This window comes from Seriola dumerili, unplaced genomic scaffold (assembly GCF_002260705.1).
Source record: "Seriola dumerili isolate Sdu_G_001 unplaced genomic scaffold, Sdu_1.0 BDQW01001090.1, whole genome shotgun sequence".
Lineage (NCBI taxonomy): Eukaryota > Metazoa > Chordata > Actinopteri > Carangiformes > Carangidae > Seriola > Seriola dumerili.
Window position 1 is genome coordinate 290,975 of NW_019175345.1, and position 21,555 is coordinate 312,529.

The 21,555-nt window shown below is 40.2% G+C and overlaps 2 protein-coding genes and 1 long non-coding RNA gene across 3 annotated transcripts; 1 reads left to right on the forward strand and 2 right to left on the reverse strand.

The window, feature by feature from the left end:
* Positions 1–3,055: 3,055 nt before the first annotated feature.
* On the reverse strand, positions 3,056–7,350 carry ufd1 (ubiquitin recognition factor in ER associated degradation 1). The gene is made up of 12 exons (XM_022766946.1): positions 7,225–7,350; positions 6,875–7,007; positions 5,996–6,028; positions 5,781–5,902; positions 5,327–5,457; positions 5,166–5,238; positions 4,988–5,056; positions 4,826–4,894; positions 4,702–4,752; positions 4,516–4,604; positions 3,564–3,648; positions 3,056–3,347 (listed from the first exon to the last, which is right to left on the reverse strand). The coding sequence occupies exons 1-12, from the start codon at positions 7,225–7,227 to the stop codon at positions 3,273–3,275; spliced, it is 933 nt and encodes a 310-aa protein (XP_022622667.1). The 5' UTR covers positions 7,228–7,350; the 3' UTR covers positions 3,056–3,272.
* A 986-nt stretch (positions 7,351–8,336) lies between these two features.
* dhx37 (DEAH-box helicase 37) lies at positions 8,337–21,316 on the reverse strand. The gene is made up of 27 exons (XM_022766955.1): positions 21,209–21,316; positions 20,931–21,046; positions 20,189–20,358; positions 19,732–19,844; positions 19,249–19,636; positions 19,010–19,158; positions 18,783–18,875; positions 18,555–18,651; positions 17,986–18,099; positions 17,634–17,850; positions 17,305–17,403; positions 17,143–17,213; positions 16,870–17,005; positions 16,704–16,780; positions 16,335–16,567; positions 16,128–16,239; positions 15,936–16,042; positions 15,315–15,503; positions 11,132–11,256; positions 10,767–10,883; positions 10,508–10,680; positions 10,298–10,412; positions 10,022–10,159; positions 9,846–9,940; positions 9,098–9,171; positions 8,845–8,942; positions 8,337–8,744 (listed from the first exon to the last, which is right to left on the reverse strand). The coding sequence occupies exons 2-27, from the start codon at positions 21,031–21,033 to the stop codon at positions 8,668–8,670; spliced, it is 3,480 nt and encodes a 1,159-aa protein (XP_022622676.1). The 5' UTR covers positions 21,034–21,046; positions 21,209–21,316; the 3' UTR covers positions 8,337–8,667.
* On the forward strand, positions 12,908–14,385 carry LOC111237748. The gene is made up of 4 exons (XR_002665787.1): positions 12,908–12,994; positions 13,114–13,160; positions 13,260–13,355; positions 13,922–14,385. It is a non-coding gene; the product is annotated as an uncharacterized LOC111237748 (long non-coding RNA).
* Positions 21,317–21,555: the final 239 nt, after the last annotated feature.

Genomic DNA, 21,555 nt, shown 5'->3' on the forward strand with positions numbered 1-21,555 from the left:
TTTCAAGGGCTTCAATACATTGGTGGTAAATGGACACACAAAACATTTGAAAACCAAATTGAATTCACACGACTGCATTGTGAGAACTTTTGGGGCGTCTGGATGAGTTTCTGTGTAATGTCTCTTGAGGTCAGCAATACTTAAAAACTCATGTGGACACTCCAGGCAACGAAAGGTAGCACTCTGATCACTAGGATCCTGAATGTAGGCCACGTTATATCTTATATAAGGGTGGTCATTTTGGTAATGGGTAGACACGCTTCTGAGGCCCATATCACTGTAGTCACAGTGCTTACAAAAATATACTTTTGGGCTTTCTGTGTCTCCATTTAAAAGATGAGCCATCTTTTCTTCTTCATCTTCACTAATTTCAAATGAAAAGTCTGTGCTGCTTGGTGATTGCTGTTTACTTGCCTCCTCTGGGACATTCGTCGTCTTTTTGCTTGACTTTGCTTTTTTGGCAGGGCAACTCTCTGAGCTTTCACTATTGGTCCTCTTCCCAATGTTGTTAGAGGCGGGTTCTTTGACTTGTTCCTTAGGCTTTGATGGTGTCAGGTCTGTAATTAAAAGGTGGTCATTTAGTAGAAATCGGTCAGACCCTTTTTTTGATATATCAATAATGGACTTTGCAGTGACTTTAAACACACCACTGCTGTTTGGGCTGGAGCTTGAGGGAGATTCTTGCAAAATTAGGGTTCCTTTGGTGCTTTCTAGAGGCTCTATGCTCTCAGCTGAGTTCACTGAGGGTTTCCCTTGGGATCCAGATGCTGCTGCAAAGTACTTGGTGATGGTTTGCAGTGGTCTCTTGTACGTTTTCAGATCCTTTGATGAGTTAAGTGTGCATTTCGTTTTTGAGGTAGATTTAACTGAAGGACTCTCTTTTGCCTCTGCACCTTCCTTGGGCTGTTCTGTCGAAATAACAATTATTTTGGTCTCCTGGTTTTCACAAATGACAGAATTTACGATCCCGTTCTGATTCTCTGATTTTTTACAACACCACCTCTCATGTTCATTCAGGACGTCCTGACTACAAGCTTTGAAATCACAGTGCTGGCATGAAAAATGATTTCCTGAACTGTTGCATTGGTTGCCAGTGTTTGCTTTGTTAGACTCATGGTGTTTTAAACCAGCATCTCTAAGAGCAGTATCAACATCAAGGTCATGCACCTTGTTGAGATGTTCAAACAGGTAGACTTTGGATTTGAAGATGAGCATGCAGTGACTACAATGGAAAGCCTTGGTCGAGGATTCTTCAGCGACAGCCTGATTGTGAGTCATGTGGCCAGAGGTGGAAAAGTGCATTGAATCTGAGGAGGTGAGTAAAGGATTACATTGTATACTCAAAATAATTTGATGCGCTTCACTGAATCAACACTTGACGCTACCAGAAAAACTGACCATAGTAAATACCTTTTTGCATCTTGCATTCCTCTGAAACCCGGAGTCTTGTATAAAAAGACAGCAGTAACACACCTAGAGGATTGAAAGCAAACGTTATTACATTTCTCAGGGTTCACAAACAGCGCCTTATATCTGGTTTCTACCATACTTTCCAGCTGTTACAGCTGAGGGTTTCCACCGGGGTTTGAAAAATCAAACACTGACACCAAGAGATGAGCTGCTTCTTTCAAGCATGAAAGAAAAATCAACTGAACAGCTGCACAACAACGGTAGGAAAGACCAACCGAGGGGCTCAGTATTTAACTTTCAGTTAGTTAAGTTCATCAGGAAAGAGTCATAAAATGACACAACACAATCGAAAGAAAAAGTGGGCAAATAAAACTAAAGCTATAATACTCACCACCGCGCGCAGATTATCTACTACCATAGGGAGGAAAACAAAGGATGAGGTTTATAATACGATGTTTTGAATCGCTGTTGCTGGCAACATGAAGACACCACACGTTTCCGCCATTTTTCCCGCGAGTACAACTCACTGCTTCCTCTGCAGCAACAAGCCATCAATGGACTTCGACTACAACTTCACTTCCGTCGAGTCACTTAACCTTCAAAATAAAATTCAATAGACGTGCTCACAAATGAGGAGTTGGAACAAATTTAAATCAAATGTTTAACTGCTTAAACGATTGATACATGATCAAAATGGTTGCAGATTATCCTGGTGATCGACTGCTGATTAATCAGGTTACAATTTCAACTCAAATTATGAGATTGTTATCTCTGATATAGCCTATGCATGAAGTATAATTCTTCTGCAGTTGTTCACGTTGTATAATGCAAAATGCCAGTTTAGGGGGTATTGCCTACTTTCATTGTCCTATTTGTGCTAAGTGCAAATGTATGTTGACGTTTGTGAGCTCGTTGAAAATTGAACAAGGCATCCCAGGAAGTCGAGAGCCGGAAACTGAGATAGCTCGTCTTCAAAGTAAAGGTTGCGCATTTTGAACAAACGTGCTGGCTGCAGCGGTCGATTTAAGGAGAGCTAAGCTAAATAAATAAACAAACTGTCTGAATAATGAACATAATTCATAACTGTTATAGTTTTTTTACGCTAGCCCAATGAACACTGGGATTATTATAGGGTCTTGCAATTCATGTATGTAGCTATTCATCAATTTATTAATTTGATTATGGTTATTTAATCTGTTACTTTGGGTGAACATTAAAGGTTATATAGATATATATAAAGAGAAATGCCAGACACAGACACATCCTATTATATTCAAGCCTTATTTGGCATTTCATGGACATTCTTAGATATAACAAAAATAATTAAGAGCTACAATTAATTGAATTCAAACACAATCCTTTATTTGTCTATAAATAAACCAGGAGAAAGAGGGAAAAAGTTGTAAATTATTCTTATAACAAAGAAAAATAACCTCAAATGTAAATTTTTTTATAATTAAAAATAGAAGTACAGAGCTATTTTTGCTCCTATTTTTTCATCACAACGCAACTCTGTATAGCAGTATATTTAAAGTGAACTGTAAAATACAACAATTATGAAAAAAGAGGGAAAATGGTCTCTGTCAAACATCATTTCACAAATTATTCTTTGTGTCGGCGGTGGTATAATTTATTCTGTTTGGCTCAAATTACCCCCCCCCCCCCCCCAAGATCAGCTTCTGATGAGCAAAATATTACCATGAGAGTTTTTATAATCCCAAACAAAACAGCAACACTCCCATTTCAAAAAGGACAGAGGCAAAACCTCAGTGCATCTGAAGGCCAGTTTTTTACTTTGCTGTTGAAGGTGAAAATAGATGTTGGGTCTGTGCACATAAACCAGCCTCTCCACTTTGAGTTCTTCAAGGCTTTCTGCCCTTCTTGCGTAGTGACTGTCCTTGTCCAGAGAAGGCGATGAATCTGTTCATGGCGTCATCCTGAGAGGATTAAAAGAGATTTAAAATTAGTTGTAATTGGAAACCAACAACACGAGCCCTAAATAAATGGAAGAGATAAAAAGAATTCAATATAAATATGTAAATCACATAATAAAACTATGAAGTTCAAATGCAATAGGAAGGGATTGTACAGGACTACAGATTGTGAGGAACTGCAACATTCAAACATTTGACAATATCATTCACATTTCTTACATCATCTACAATTTTCCTGGGCAGAGGCTTCGAGTTTCTGATGAAGGTGATCCTGCCAACTTTGAATTCGTAGTTGGGAATGCCCCTGTGTGATGAAGAATTAGAATTGAAGATTAGGAATTTATTCTTAAAACAAACACTGATAGTATGGTTATTGTAGTATAGTAAAATAAAGATTGAACAGGTGCCACTAAGGGTCTCCACAAACTCTGACCATCTCATGAATTAATGTGTCACATTGTGCAATTTTGGCAAAGATAATATTTCAACACATCCTAGCAGTCAGACATTGTAAGCCAAGGTGAGATTATTGTTGCATTTTGCAATTGGTTTAATGGCCACACTACATATTCCATCTGCTAAAACCAAACTGACCATGTCATGTGACAGCAAAATAAGATGACATGGTGACACAAGTGAGCAACAAGCAGCAGAGTTTAATGCCTGGAGAAACCCAAAGATAGAAAATTAGAAGAGTGTGGACACAATCTGAGTTTGCAAATTGTCTGACATCAGATGCCTCATAAACATTGTGGCCTTTTGTTATTCCCTGCAATGATCAACACTACCACAGCAGTCACTCACATGGCATCAGCAGTCTGTAGCACCAGCAAGAGGGAGAATATGATACAAACTGCTCACTCGACTGCCAGAACTTTGCTAGCATCTACGCCAGTGTGCATGGACTGACCTCTGCTGTGCCTCACTGCATCACACTGAATGTGCCAGTTCAGCTCACCTAACTACACCCAGCCTATGGGTGATTTGATCCTATCCGTCATCTGTCTACTGTCTAATAAAGGCTTAAAAAGCTAAAACAAAAATCTTAGTGTGAGGCAGGAATGCATTATGTTGTAGATTTATCATGTTGAATAGTTAAACTATTGTGTTACAATATTTATTGTTAGGCCATTTCATGTCTACATGTAGACAATGCTGCATAATTTTTCACCTTTTAATGTCACTAGGGCCAAGAGGAGCTGGGCTGGGCTCAATCCCTTTTGTTTTACCATCCAAACGATTGCCAGACCCAGTGAAAGCCTGAGGATGAGAAACAGATTGGAAGTTACATTAACTTCAATTATCAGTAGTCATGAGGACAGTCGTTTGTCTGTAACCCACAGCAACATTTACTCACTCTGAATCCTGTGTCCATATCAGCGTAACTGCTGGGATCTCCTTCTTCCTCCTGTGAAGACATGAGTTTTATTTAATTGTTCAGAGCACAAGCTGTACAGATGCCTTTAGGGTTTGGTCCTTACTGTTGGTTCTTCCTGGTGGTGAGGTCGTCGCTCAGGCTCTTTGTAACCCAAAGGTGCATCAAAATCCACCTGAGAAACAGAGTCACAGCACAGTATTAAACACGTTGATTGAAACAGAAATAGAATAATTTACAGTGTCTGTAATAAAATAGAAGGTCATACATTCATGTCGCACTCGATGATGGATACTGCTTTATCTGGCTTGGTCTCCATGACTCGCAGCTCATATATCTGAAACAAACACACATATTCCATTTGCAGTGGTATTCAGTAAAAAGGAATACAGACAAAAACCATATTCACATATTACGTCAACAATAATTTGAATAAACCAAGTCACCTTTTCATTGTAGTTGATAGCTATGACGTCACCAGTCGTCAAGCAGGCAAAGTTTCTCAATGCATTCTCCAGTCTGTAATAAAGTGACAACTTAATTACTTTAGTTAAACACAAAATGTGAAAAAAGGGGAAATTTATTTTCCCTAACCGATATTTCTTACACTGCCTTTGGGTTCGTGATGTCAAGGAAGTCGGGACTCTGTGGCTGGAACTTTGAGTAAGTGGCCACCATGAGGTTAACGCTTTCCACTTGGACCAGACCGCCTTCCTCCAGCAGGAGATTCTGCATCATCTGCAGCAACGGGTATCAAATATCAGTGCTGCCTTAACAAGTGGCTTAAAAAGCATTTAATCAGCAAAGAGCATTTCAGACACAATAACAAACATATAGATTCTATCTCTGCATCTATAAAAATCCTAAAGACCACTTCCATCATTAAAGTTACTTTTATTAACTACATTTTCATTTTCCCAAATAGATTTTTATGCTGGTTCTTTTAGTTGTATTTGCATAAAATATCAATACAGTATAATTATCCGTCTTCAACATCCACTAGTGACAACAGACATTTCAATCTCTGCGACACCGGCATTTTACTTGTTACTGCTTCTCACCCAGTGTGGCAGATAACAGATTCCCTCGTCTGCCACAAACTCCAGAACACCACAGTGTGTCATTCTGTCTGAGTTCTTGTTGGTAAGCTTGAACAACATTGGATAGGTGATGTTAAGCCTGCCTGTAGAGGGGAAAGGTGGAGAAAGATAAGAAACACGGTGCATGCATCCTTACAGGCATTTTCAAATGAAGAGATGCTTTAACCTGTACTTACTGAGCTGGTCGAGAGCTGAAGGTGGCATTATAACTGAAAGGAAAACAAATGGTTATTTGAGACATAAACAACGTAAGTTCTCAAAAATAAAACCTTGAGGAGCCAATGTAGGAAACAAATGGTAAAATTAATGAATTCTTTTTTTTTTTTAAACTATGACTTCAAACAATATATCGAAAATTATTTGAGTAAAAATAAAGCTACATTTTATGTGACTTATGATACTACATATTTAATTTATTAGTCATAATAAAGCAAATATCATCACAAAAAGAAAAAAGAAAACTATTACTACTTTGTAAAAGTCTTACAAAGTCTATTGTCTTAAACTAAAAGCATTGCAGCTTTTAGCACTGTTTTAGCACAGGCATCTACATATTGGAAAGAACCGGAATCAAAAAACATCTGTTAGAGTTTCAGGGACAACAAAAAAAGATGGGTTCAAGAGGCTTTAAATGAGTCAACAGTGGAGAGAAGACTCCTGAATGCAGGGATGATTTGTGTTTCATATTTTTTCTGCATTGAGTATTTTAAACTTTAACACTTTCATAAACATTTTCTTGATTGAACTTACATGCTTCTACTTTAAGGAATTTTTTAAATGCAGGACTTTTACTTCTAATTGAGTATTTTTACAGGGTGGTATAAGTAGTTGTATTTAAATAAAGGGTCTCAATACTTCACACACCGCTGTGTGGGGATGCTCAATTTGAGAAACACTGCATCCAAACAGGAGTTATGAGCTACTTTGGCTGCTTTCTGCTGATTAGGTATAGTTAATGATTTAGGACTTACAGTATATTTCTTAGGGTTTGGCTTTTTGTTCAGAACAGACTGGGGACATGAAAGCAAATTTGCATTTCTTTGTTTATCACTCACTTTTGCCTCCTTTCTCAACGTCGGAGCGGTCGTTTGGTCCTGCCAGCATGGACACCGAATAGCAGCGGTACTGAGTGGAGAAGCGGTTCTGAAACCCCCGGGACATCGGGTGGTCGAACACCTGGAATGAAAACTGTGGAGGAAAAACCCCAAATCCTATTAATAACAAGAACATATTTCTGCTATTTTCCCGTGAGTGGGCAGGACTTAAATTTCATCATGACAGAGCATGTTTCTGTTGCTGCTGTCGTCGTGTTGTTGTTGTCGCCGCTCGACAGCTTAACTGCTCCAACGGTTTGTTTTGAAACTAATTCGTCCGCAGCCGTGAACAAAAGCAGAGTGCTACTCACCATGTCGACGGTTCGTGTCTTTGGTTGTCAAGCGACTCAAATTAAGTGTCTGTTTCTGTTTTCCAATATGAAACTATCACATATGAGCTGACAATTTCCACTGTTGACTTCCGCTTCTTCCGGAAGTGTACAAGCCGACGGAGGGATATGACGACACGTCTGACGCTGGCCAATCACAGCATCCTTTTGAAATAAGTCATTTTCGATTAAATGTTTCTTTAAATTTTGTAAATCCTGCATTTTTGAGATGATAAAACTACTTCGCCTTTAGTTTCCCATTACAATACCAAAGATTAACTAGCAAAGACACAATGTGCTAAAGGGGAAATTTCAACATAAAGTTTGAGGACGGGATAAGAGATATATTCTACATACAATACTGTGCAAACGTTTTAGGCACTCAAGATGTTTTGATTCTTATCTATCACACATTGCCATCAGGAAGTCGTCTGATTAGTCCCAAATTAACTCCGCAGCAGGACAACCCCATACATACAGCTGGTCTGGCCCACACAGATCCCTGATTTTAATATCATGGAGTCAGTCTGGGATTACATGAAGTGGCAGAAGACACTGAGACATCCTAAATTCACAAAAGTTGGAAATTCTCCACTTCTTGGTACAACCTATTGTTTAAAAAAAAAACTCCGCACAAGGGTACCCAGGACAATTGGTGGTGTTTTAAAAGCAAAGAGGTATTCTCACCACATACTGATTTAGTTTATTTCTGTTAACTGCACTTTGCATTAAGTTAATTGATAACTATTGAAAGCATCCCTCCTTTACTTGAAGTGTCTAAATTTTTTGCACAGTATGTGTATTTGTAACCCCTCTCTACAAGCTTGTAACACAGGCTTTCCTTTAAACAATTTATGTCTCCATCCACAAGATGAGATAACCCATCTGACATCACAAGGATTGTGTTCTCAAAGTTCACAAAGCTCCTCCAAAGCAAAGCAAGACATTTTACAAATGTTTTTCACAGGCTATTCCCAGGCTGAATGGTACACCTTTTGTGTAAAATCATTGCAGCTGCCCTTTAATATTTTTCAACCACAGTTTACATGAAGTATAAATAAATCACACCACAGCTGTACTCAGAGCCACCCAGTTTTAATAAGTCTTATGAAGACCAAGTCAGACATATAACTGACAGCAGCAGCACACTGATAACAAGTTAAAAGTCATTATAGAGCTCTAGTTGAAATATTGTATTCCAGACAAAACTGTACAAATCATTGATACGGTGTATATAAAATACAAAATGGTGAAAAGGCCATGTTGTGTGGTGATAGTTGCACTTCGAGAGATCATTTAAAAACATTAGCAGAGTCTGAAGAAGCTCCTCTTGAGTGAAGAAAGGGGTTGTGTCCATCTGCAGGTCAATGCAAGTCTCTGGTCACAAAAGTCCATAACATAATTTCTGCTTTTCAAATCAAGTCTTTATATAGGAGGCCAGCTTTTGGCAACTTCTTGATGCATGGATTCAGGAATCCACTGACAGTATGCAGACAGCAGAACTGTAGGAGGAGAAAGATACATGAGAAAACATGATTACATGACAACAAGTCTTATCAAATCAGACTCGCACAAGCGATACCAAGCACATTAAATCCTCACATTTATCTTCAGTCTTCCAGACGGAAAGCAGAGTTTCTCTGCAGTCAACTCTCTTTGACACCAGCGGTCCCAGCACAGCCTCCGTCCTGGGCTGCAGTCTACAACAGCAAAGACACAAGAGCAGAGGAAAAGTTCTTCCTTGAAACAAGTCAATCTATGACAAAAATGGTGAAATGCCACAAAGAGGGCAGAGGTGTGTGTGTGTGTGTGTGTGTGTGTGTGTGTGTGTGAGAGAGAGAGAGAGCCAACTTACTTTGCCCATGTTTTTATCATGATGGAGGGGTTTGAGAGAAGGTGACCAGTGTGTTTCTTTAGTTGAGGACAAACCTGCAAAGCAGACAACATTACTAAACAAGACCTGTCTGGTTTTGTCTGGTGCAGGATTTGATTTGGGATTTTTATGCTCTTTTTCCTATTTAGTGCATTTGTTTTTTTTTGCTGGGCACAGAGAACAATGCAGGTGGAACAACACGTTTCTTTAGACAAAAACTTTTCTGAAGACATGAAATGGTTAATATACTTAAGAATTTAAACTTCAATGTAATTTTTTGAATTCCCAATCATTTTTGGATTGATTTGATGATCATTTATGTCGTGTTTGGTTTTAATATCATTTTATTGAGTTGGGTGTAGTGAGGATAGTGTAACAGCATGGTGCAAGAACCCCCCCGCCTGTTCAATGGCCATGTCTGGTCTATGAATAAGAAACACAAGAACATTTGGGTGTGGAGCATAAGTGTAAATATTTGTTGATTATATCGTATATTTTAATATTTTACCAAGTTAAGAACAAGTAGTGATCTAAATAAACAATAAAGGGAGCGGGATCAATAGTTGGTAAGGCTACCAATACTTAAGAATATCAGAGTTATTTTGAGCTCTAGCAGTGTTCACGACTGTTTAGGATTGGACAGAATGGTAAGGTTCAAGTTTTCATGCCCAGCTGAAACTTAAGTGAAGACTTAAGAGAGATGGGGGACTTTCAGGTTTCACTGCAGTACCTGTCCTTCAAGAAAAAACTTGGCAAACAGTTTGTAGCGCTCCAGGCCGTCTGGATACTCCATCTCCACGGCTGGCAGCTGCCACCCCACACGGACTGCAGGAGAAGACACGGAAATGACTCAGAGGCGCCTGTCGGCACAAACACAGCTCTGGTGCTCAGCTGTAGAGAACTTACAGAAGGTGCTTGAACGGTGACATCTGACGGTGCCGGCGGTCGAGCAGAACCACGGTAACGGTGGGTCGAGAGGGGGGCCGAAATGACAGTACTGAGGCAGAAGCTGAGGGACCCACTCTGCTTCTACTGCTGATACACCTGACACAAACAGGGAGGAAGACATGTGAGGGTAAGTAAGCCCCTGTTTTCTCACATTTGACAGCTCGCTCTATGTCAGCGCAAAGAAGACACTGTGACACCAGTGACCTTACTGTCCTTTTGTCCATGATGATTTACCTCTCATGTACATCTTGGTGGTCTCCATGATCTCCTGGTAGACGATAAACTCTGGCAGCGTTTTAAACAGTGCAGACGTGGGATGAATGAACACCGGGTCGTCCATAAGAGCCGTCTGAGAACCACAACAGATAAAGGTGAGGAGGTGAAGGAGAGCGACAGCAAAGTTCATTCTTCTAAAAAGCAATTACAGTCCTCAGTGCAACTTGCCTTGTATCCATTCTTCCATTTTGGGTCCAGTATATCTTCCGCCTGCACACGGCGAGCAAGATGGTCTCCAAGTCCAGTCAAAACAATCTGCCGCAAGCAAACCACCTGGTGCTCTGTCGGTGGAGTCATCTTGGGATCTACAAATACTCCCACCTCTGGACACACTGCATTCACTGGGAGGAGAGAACACAAATGATTTTCGGTTGCGTTTCTGCAGCAGATGTGTGTTAGGTTTTCTGTGTTTCTTGCATGTGAGTACCTGCGTTGGTAAGTTGTCCTCTGAGCCTCCTGATCTCGACCATGGCTTTATACCGGAGGCCGTTCTCCTCACAAAACTTGGGAGTACAGCCAGCAAATTCACAAGCACCAACTGCACCTGCAGTCACATGTATCCAGAAATAAATCAAATGTGATCATAGACTTTTATGTGCCTCAATCAATCATTCCTCAACCAAGTCTCAGTTAACTTGTTTAAACCATGAGCCTCCTGAACTCTCACCATGAAATCTTTATTCATGCTGAAACCTAGAGGAAGATTTTGACTCTGAAGTCGCATCGTGGGACCTTTAAAGTCAATATACAGTTCAATACAGTTCAGTCAAATCTGAACAAATGTAAGCTTACCCAGCATGACCATGATGTCCCCCAGTAGGAGTGAGGCTCCTTGCCCAGCCCACAACCTCCTCATTTGGGTCAGCCGAGCTCGACGCTGGGTGAGCTTGGCGCTCTCATCTTCATTACCTGCAGGTCTGAGGAGAGAAAAAGATGTGTGTGAAATATAAAAACATAGCTAACTTACAGCTTCACTGTTGTATGTCTGTCCACATATAATAAAAGCATTACACATGAACGACGCAGCAGTTTGGTGATGTCATTGCGTTGCAGGTTTGACGCAGTTATTGCAAGCAAAGGTTATACGACCAAATGGTATATGTTGTTTATCTTAAATTACTTTAAGACAATGCTATGTCTAGGTATTTTACATCTATGTCTATATGTAGCTTAATACCAAGAAATAAAAGTTGAAATTCTGAACTCTTGTCTCATATTTGTCTTTTGATCTTAAACCTAAATGTCCAGTAGTTTCAGAGGGTGAGTGACAACAGGGAAGGTCAAAGAGTAGCCTACCTGTCTGATTTGTTGAACTTGGACAGGTGATCCATATGCAAAATTAAGGGAACTAAACAAATTAACTTCCTTTTTTGTGTCTTGATCTAAGGTTGAACCAACAGCAGTAAAAAGTTTATAGCTCTAATGCAGAAGACCCAACACAGAACTCTCTCCACCGCCTTTCACAGTTTAATATTAGTTAATCTCTCCTTTTCCTCAGATAGTATGTCTTTACCTCAACGTGGACAACCAGGAAAATAGGACAACCAACTTTATCAAGATTCGGACTTGGGCTTTGAAAAAAAGAGGTGAGCTTTTTCAGACCTTTCCAGCAGAATAAGAGTTCTGAATTTCTGCACTTAACATGGGAACACATGTTGAATCGTGTCTCATCAGGTGCATCGTGAATGCCTAGTTGGAAACCTGCTTAAAGTTAGTAGCTTTAGTAGTTTTTTTTAAGAGTGAGAGAAGTACTTTTATATTTTTCGGAGTAAATGTTATTTTAAAAATAAATTATGTTTTATTCTACATATTGTAAACAGTCTGACACAAATGACAAACACTTTTTAAAAAAATGACCAAGTGCAAAGAAAGGGTTTCATGCAATTATCTGAACAGCATTTTTGACATGCGCAACATTGCTGGACATATATTAGTACAATACGTAACACTAATCTGACGTAACCGCGCACGGGAAGTATTGTACGATGGCGAGCTCTGATGAAACCCATGTAAGTTTTCACATTTTAGGCTGAAATGAAAGAAACCTGTCCAAGAGCTTGGTAAAGTATATTGAAGTGCTGCAGTTTTGGAGGTTTGTATTTGGACCTAGGTTGACTTGCTGAATTGACTGAATCACTCTAGTTTGCTCGCTCCCAGCCGTGACTGCGTGACTTTGAGCCCATGCGCCATCATGGCAAAACGTGGTCCTAGAGACTCCGACTGTAGCTGGAACTACCACAGTGGCACGTTTGAGGACTTTGGCAGGAGCGTATATGTCTGTTGGTCTCAGCAATAGCATCACAAGATACAGTCCCAAAATGTTACAGGTGCAGTTAGGTTAAGATCAAAATGAAGCAGAGTATGGAGATTTGTGCAGTCTGACCCCTGAGCACCGAACGCTCATGTAATAATGTAGTAATGACTACTGAGTATTGTTGTTGAGTATTGTTAGCATATAGTAGAGTGATTTAAGCTCACTGCAGTTAAAGTGGTACAGTTTAGTATTTGTAACAGGGCCAAAGAAATGATACACTTGATTTTCATAAAACATTTTTGATTACATTGCATATTTCTATTCAATGTGTGGACAATCCTGTTGGATGTCCTGGTGTAATCGTCTATGACGATGAAACATTTCCCATTTCTTTCCAACAGGTGAGGTCACTTCCAGCTATTTTAAAGTAAACATTAAAATGAACAAAGGATCTGGTCTAATGCAATGGACACATTTTTATGTCGTTTATCTTGTGTGTTTTTGCCCTCTGCTTGGCCAGGATACCACACAGGGGACTGCCTGCAGCGATGGAGAAGGCCCTCACAGGTTAATGTGTCTTATTGTCAGGTGCACTACACTTTGCATATACAATATGTGAATTTAATTTCTTACTTATTTTGTTTTACCGTTACTGTTTTACTGTAGTTCTGTGAGAGTTTTCCAATGGCCCAGTAATGAAGCTAAAGAGGACATTACTCTGTCGAGGGATTCTCCAGAGACCAACAGGGATTCAAACTGCTGGTAAATAAAATTAAATCTAAACTTTGATTTTGTTGCTCACCTTGGTGAAAACGGATTACTCTTTATATTCACTTATAAACTTTTTTAGAAGAAATACAAATGAAGCTCCTCTAGTCTTCTTCTTTTAGTGTTGTGATAGCATGATATTTGCTGTAAAACAAATGATTCATTATCTAGAAACCATGTAAATGAACCATGAACCATGTAAACCCTGTAAATGAAAGATTTGTTGAAGTGTTATAATCTGGTAGTTGATGGTAATTATTTGTGCTGAATGATTGAGCTGGTTTGGAAACTTCTTGAGCAAATACGTTGATGTTCTCTGTGCTCAACGTCAAGATGATTTCCAAGGGAGGCTAAAGCTGATAAACACTTCCACTAATACTTCTTGGCTACACACCTTACGTTCGCCTTTTACTCACTACCAACAATTGAATCATCTTTTTGTGTCCCCTTCAGCTATTTTGTGCTCTAACTTCATGTTTTGTTTGTTCGGTACTACTTGCAGATTTTTCAAATTTTCTTCATTTTCTGATGTTTTGACTTTCGGCTTGTGCTTTCTTAAGCTGCAGTGTGCAGTAATGTGGCGGCACCTGACTCAACCACTGAGGAAGACGTCCCCTCGGAGAGAAGACCAGCAGGAATGAGAGAACCCACACTCTGGCTACGTATTGCAGTACTATCACAGGCTGCTGATTAATGATGCATTGAAGCCAATATCTCATTAATAACCACTGTCAATACAATAATTAGTAATGGTTGTGTAATACATGTGGATTTGCGACAGTTACACCTTCTAAAAACTGTAAAATATGAATAGATTTACAGACTTTACCATTATGACCTTCTCTTGCACAAAGACGTAAAATACTTAAGAGACTCTGTGCCTGTGACCAAAGGGTGCTGTACATTTTAGTGCTCTTGCAATGTCCATTGTGGTGTTAATTAGTAGTTTCAGTTGTTTAGTTTTAAAACACCACCAGATAGATGGTTTAGACTTACTGTAATTTTGTTATGCGTGGTTCACCATTTTGGCAGTTTGTTATCATTAAAAGCAAGAGCCATGAAAGCCATGTCGGCCTTGTTTTTACTGTGCGCATAATTCTAGAAAGTAAATCTTTTTTGTGACTCTGTCCTGAAATAAAAGGGAAATGACACTTTGTAAATATAGGAATATTATATTATGTAAAATGAAGCAAATGTAAGTTTGCCAAGAGAGATTTTATCCAGAGGGATTTTCTGCCACAGATTAAATTAAACAGGTTGTTTAACTTAAATAACTGAGAGAGGCTTTAGGTGGTTAATCCACTGATCAACCGAAAAGGAAAAACGTAAGATTACAAAAAAAGTAGATTCAGCTTCAAGGTCAGAAAACAATAGTATCTTTTTTCATTAGATTAGATTCATTAGACCATCACATTTCCTTGTACAGGGACAATATTTCTTTCTTTACCAAAAATCCCTCTAGATCATTCTCACATCTCCGGATACAAAATTAACAGTGAAAAATCAGCATTAATGCCACTGGGTGAATTAAGTGGGCAGATGCCTTCCTTTAGTATTCCAGTTGTTTTAAATACTTGCCTATCAATCTTTCCCTTGATACATTAAACACAACTATAATGAAGTCTTAAAAGACTCGGAGAATTAAAGAGATGGGGTACATTCCTTATCTACTCCCTTTAGTCCAGACCTTCAGTTATTATTATATCAGTTCAATGATACCTCTAGCTCCACCAGGTGGCCACTGGAAGAATTTGTTATCAGCACTTTTATATGGAAAAAGGTAAAAATCCATAACCAAAGCTTCTACCTTGCAAAGACATGACACTCTGTTTTGCTCTGCGCTCACTTCCTACCTGGTTGAATCCAGAACCTCGTGTGTCATGGCGCCCCATTGAAGAACAATTAAATGTTTATCTAAAAACACATATCATTAGAGAAAACATGCGTCTTCACCTGTCAAGGTCTTCGAAGATCTCACGGACTGTCATGGCTGCTACCACTGCAATGACGTACGGCAGGCAATCCTGCTGCCTCCCGAGCGCTAACATTTTAGCATAACGTGGTGCCACGGGGAAAGAAGCCATTGCTCTGCCAAGGGGGGTGATGGGACAGCTCAGCCTCGCTCGCTCCATCTCTTTTACCCTAATAATAAAAGAAAATCCTCTAATTACAACACAGTCAAAATTCTAAATGAAAATATAAAAGGCTGATTAGGTGACAGGATTTAAGGAAGGGGCCATGAAGGTTGGCACTGGAACATCTGACTTCCCTGTGTAATAAAAAATAACCTAATAACACCCATTTCTGTTATTCTCATTGGTCTGACGAATTGTCAATCAAAATCTTAACGAGTTCTACAAATTCCTGAGTTCTACAATTAAATTTAATATTCTCTCAAATAACTTCAAATTAGAATACACCTTTGTTTCATGATATGACTTTGCTTCTCTGTAAGAACCTGATAAATATCCCTCAACATTCTTGTTTTAATTAATAGGAATGTAATCCAAGAAAAAAGCCAGAGACTGTTGTCAAGGCAGGAAACAAACAGAAGAGCCAGCGACAGACAGTTACCTTCCAGTGCGAGGCGGCTCTTTCAGCGCTCCCAGCGAGACTAATAACTGCTCTGCTGCAACAAGAGCCTCGGCAGAGGGAGACGTGGGGAAGGGAAAATTGACCACCTGCACAAAAAGAAAATATGAAGCCGTTTATATTCATACAGCAGCATTTCACTCAGAAACCTGCTGTTGTTCCCTTTTTACTGACCTTATCTATGTTGAGATCCTTCATCTGTAAAACCAGGTCTTCCACAGGCCTGCGAGTGATCTCTGCCTCAGAGAACAAGCTGAAGTCTCCAAACACGGCAGACGAGTACAACCTGCAGAAGCACAAAGACAAACACTTGTGAATATCTTCCCCAAGTGAAGAAAACATCTGTGTGGTCACTCTGTTATGCAGTTTTAAAGTCCCGACCTGTAGCAGTGTCCCGGCTCTGTGCGTCCCGCTCTACCCGCCCTCTGATTGGCGGAGGCCTGTGAGGTCCATGTGACTTTAAAAGATGACACTCCGGTCACTCGGTCGTAGAAACGTTTCTTAACTCGACCGCAGTCAACCACGTACTTGATGCCGGGGATGGTCAGAGACGTCTCGGCCACGTTGGTGGCCACGACACACAGACGAGTGCCAGGAGGAGGAGGCCTGAACACCTGCAGGCAAGAAGCACACACACGTTATCAGACTCTCCTGTGGGTTTCCACATTTTGTTCACTCTTTATAAATATACTTTAATGCTAAAATACAATCCTATTTCCATCCGTTTTAGTGCCGACATGTTAATCTTACCTTGGCCTGCTGCTCTGGGGCCAACAAAGAGTAGAGCGGGAGGACATACAGAGGAATGGATGGGTCCGCCTTCTCCTCTAAAAGATGAAACACAGCACAGCAGAATTTGTAAGGACACTTAAGTGAAATACATATAACTGGATTTGAGGAATCTGGAGCAGCTTGCCTTCATTGCTGGGATCGTCTCCGATATCTAGGTCAGAGCCTTCATCCTCCTCGTCTCCGATCCCCGCCTCCCTGTCCTCGTCACCTTCATCCACCGGCAGGGCGGAGTAGTTATCCAAGTCGATCCTGGGCAGAGACTGGAGACAGAAATAACACTCTTAAAATATGTACACAAGAAATAAGTGTCAAAGATGTAAGCAGCTTTAAGGACCCATCAAAAGGGTATTTTAAGCTAGAGAGGCTTTTAGGGGCATTTCACAAAAAGTAGACTCACGACAGTCTTCTTCTGTTTGGCCTTTTTAAACTTCCTCATCGCCTCTGAGGTGTCTGCTTCTTCGTCTTCACCTGGACACAAAAAAAAAAGTAAATATACAAAACCTCTGCCCAGAATTACGTCAGAGTGTGAGGGGACAAAACAGGTGTGTGTTACACTCACCGGTGGTTGTGTTACTCTTCCTGAAGGGGAAAGCTTTCCTCAGTCTTCTGCACAGACTGTGAACCTCTGCCTGACCGGTCAGAAACACCAAGATACCACCTGAGGGGCACAGACATGGTATGAGGGGAGTAGTGAGTGTGTGTGAAAGTTAAATTAAACTACACTGATACATATAAATGTTTAACAATTTGTAATTCTTCATGCATCCCACTGCAAAATGTCAACAAACACATCTATTCTTTCTTTATAGGTCTATTTAGTTTTGTAGTAAATAAACGTTAATGCTGAAAACTACTAAATCTGTTAGATGTGACCGTCTGTTTGGGCACCTGGAGGCAGCATCCGGTGGATCTTGCAGGTCTTGTGAAAAGCCTCTCCGGTGTAATCCTCCAGCGGGGTGCGTTTGTTGAAATGGATAGTGACCGGGAACTGGCGGGCGTCCACCTTGATGACGGGTGGAGGAATCCGGAACAGCTTCTGGTTGTCTGTGAAGTCTTCAACCCGCAGAGTAGCCGACATGACCAGCAGCTTCATGGGCATGCCTTTCTGCAGAGAGATGGCGGACATGCCGATGTGAAACAACAGGTTAATCCAACAGGAAGATGCTGATGGAAAGAAAACCCCCTGCAAGTCTTTAAGGTTCGGACTTTTCACACCACAAACAGCAGCTGCGTCTCTCACCTTGTTTCTGAGCGGGACGATACGAGACAGCAGTCCGATGAGGATGTCGGTGTACACACTCCTCTCGTGGGCTTCATCTATGATTATCACACTGTATCTCTGGAGCAGGAAATCCTAAGAGAAAAGACAGACACGATATCGAAGCAGTTAAAAGACTCATACAGATTCAATGTACTGTGTATTATAAACAAGTCTATTATTAGTAATAATAGTAAATAATAGTAATAACTTAGTAAAACTAACTTGATCTTTCACACGATGCTTCAAACATTAAAATGGGTTCAGTATGAAATATAAATGTGGTTTCCCTTAAAACTACATGAACGCAGCAGGGACATGTGTCTTCATTCTTTTTTCATCATTTATGAGATGATAATAAAGAAGAGCACTGTAAGGAATCAATGTTTTTCATTCTGTCAAATGTCAAATGTAAAAAAAAAAGTCATGTTTTTCATGTCTATTTTCATTTCTCTCTGTAGAGAAATGCAGGAAAACAGTATTTAATTCTGATTTTCCGTCATGTTTACAGTATTTTATTTAAATAACTCAGTGCAGAGTAAAGACGGTACCTTCTGGATCTCCTTCAGTAAAACACCATCTGTCATGAACTTGATTTTGGTCTCGTCGGTCACATTCCCTTCGTATCGGATCTGGTAAGACACCACCCTGGGCACAGGATTGACCATAGATACATATTTAAAAAATGTAAGCAATATTTCCGTTTCCAAGTCTGTCACAAAGAGGCTTCGTACATGAATAGTCTGTATATTATATCAAAGAATATATATTTTTGTTACCGTGTGGACAGGTTCATCTCTTTGGCCACCCTGTGAGACATGCTGACAGCTGCTACTCGTCTCGGCTCTGTGATGCCAATAATCCCACTGCCACTGCAGAAAGAAGCAGAACTGTAACCACATGCAATCACACATAACATGAATGTTTATCCACATAAAAGCCTTTTATTCTCTGTAAAAAATCCAGTGAGGCATTTAAGGACTGCCCAACAGAGAGGATAAACTACCTGGCGTAGCCGGCTTCATACAGGAACTGAGGAACTTGAGTGGTCTTTCCACTTCCTGTCTCTCCGCAGATGACGACACAGGGGTTTTCTCTCACTGCCTCCATGATGACCTGCTCCTCCGCCAGCACGGGCAGCTTCAGACGAGCGTCCTACAGCAACAGAATGAAATACACTTGAATCAATCAATCACAAACAAAAAAACACTTGAGACTCTCGACAAACATGCGGTGAGCACAGACCTGTATTTCTGGTAATCTGTCAACAGGGATGAAGATCGCCGGCTGCGACGGCTTCTTGTCTTGAACTTTCTGCTGATCTAAAACCTTCTTCTCACTCTGTCCATCTTGTTTTGTTTTCCGTTGTTCTTCCTTCACTCCCTGTTTGTCCTCTGTCTCCTGAGTGGGAGAGGTGGTTTCCTTAACTTCATCCATCTCTGTGGTTTGATTCACTTCTTCATCCTCCTCCTCCTCATCATCATCATCAGAGGAAGTGTCCAGGTCACTACTTTCTTCTGCCTTTTGTTCTTCTTCATCTTCCTCTTCTTCTCTCCATTTTCTTTTCCTGTTCGCTCCACTGACGCTGCTGATCTTTGGACCCGAGTCTCCGTCTTTTGTTTCATCCAACGTCCTGAAAATGACCCAAAAATATTAAACCACTGATTCCACCTTCACCACATCCTCCTCCTCCACGTCTTGGCTAATACAGTGTATTTGTGCACTCACTGTTTAGTCTGGTAAAGTTTGTCTCCAGTTCCCAGTTTGGACGTGGTGTACAGCAGCTTCAGTTCAGAGTCTGGAAGCTGCACCTCGGCCAGTTTGGTCAGGATGTCTGCTCTCTGCACAGGACAGACAGACACATCGGTGGGTTGTGATCTAGTTCTTTATATCAAATTTGACTAAAGTCTTGTTGGCAGACTCACTTAAATTGTATGTTTAATATATCTGATAATCTTACGCAGAATGAGTTACAGTGAATAACCGAGTAAAGATAAAACTGTTCAACTGGTTCGTTTCAGCACAACTAGAAACATTATTGTGGTTATAACTGTTGATATATACTTGATAAAAGTTGCGTTCCCCTTGCTAAAAAGACTGTTTGTAAAACCTGGTTAGAGAAATTACTTTCTTCTTAAAGCTGCACGGTTTTTGTCTGAACCTGCAGCATCAACCTGTCGCTCACCTGAGCTTTCTTCTCCTTGCGCTCCAGCACTTTCTGCAGCTCTTTCCTCTGCTTCTTGGTGAGGGGCTTTTTGGTGGAAACCGGTGTCACTGAGGTTTTCGACTTCTTGGCTTTGTTGGCTGGGAGGACCAAAGCGTTGCTCTCATCTACACCTTTTAGCCTGGCTCCACCTGATGAAAACACAGCATACAGTGACTGACAACACTGAAGTTAAAGGGAAACTTAAATGACACTTTTTGCATCACTTTCTGGTGTGAAAGGCTACTACACATCAATGTCAAAGCTTTAACTCTGTTTAAACCTACTTTCAGACTTGTGAACTGTCATCTTTATACAGGCAATAAGGCCAATTTCACTGTTTGCTCTTTCCAGACAACAATAAACCATGTCTAATTTAAAAAAAAAAAAAAAAAACTAGTCCAATGTAGTTAGACCAGGACACCCTTTTGTGTTTCCACAAATAAAATAAAGGCTTCACAAATCAGAAACTGTATTTTCAACACGCTAAGCTGGTCCAGATTGTAGAAGTCCAAGTGTAGGTGTTTTTGATCTGGACCCAGTCTGATGTGGCCTAGGTGTGAAAAAAGCAGTGAAATTGCAATTTTTTCCCAAATAAACTAAAAGTTTCACAAATCGGAAAGTTTCAAACAGGCTCAGGGCTTTACCTTCGGATGTCTAACACACGTCCACAACAATAAGTGGTGGTCGTAAGAATCGGAGCAGTTTCTGGATAAAGTCTCACCCTGCAGTTCCACCACAACCTCCGTCTTCTCTCCATCTGCTGGTTGTTGAGGGCCGCTCTGCTGTCTCCCCTTCCAGTTGTGCTTCTTCCTAAGTTTTCCCATTTTAAACTGACGTCTAGTAGAAACATGAGAACTTATAATGTTAAACATCACGAAAAAAACTGACACCATGCCAGAGCCACAACGAGCTAACTAGCTAAAATCACCTGAAGCATCGCGGTGTTTGACGTCATTTACGCAACCGAATAAATCTTTATGAATATTGAAAAATACAAACCTTTTTTATTTCAGCGGGTCAAACAGCAATAGACATTTAAACACGTTTGAAATTTCAGCTCTGCACTGACATCACGTGTAAACATAGTCCATCAGGGAAAACTGTCCGTAGCTGAAACCAGGTCTTCGAAGAAAGGTTCCGCTGTTGAAAACAACAATATAGGCTATCAAGAGTAAAAGATCCATTAATTAATATTTCCATTTAAAATAAATTTGAGAAAAAAAGGGCATTTAATTTTCCAATTAAACGTCTTTATTAATGCAATCCATAATCCAATAAAATTGATTAAGAGAGTATATTAACAAAGAAATATGCAGTATTGCCATGCACTGTGAATACATTTTGAT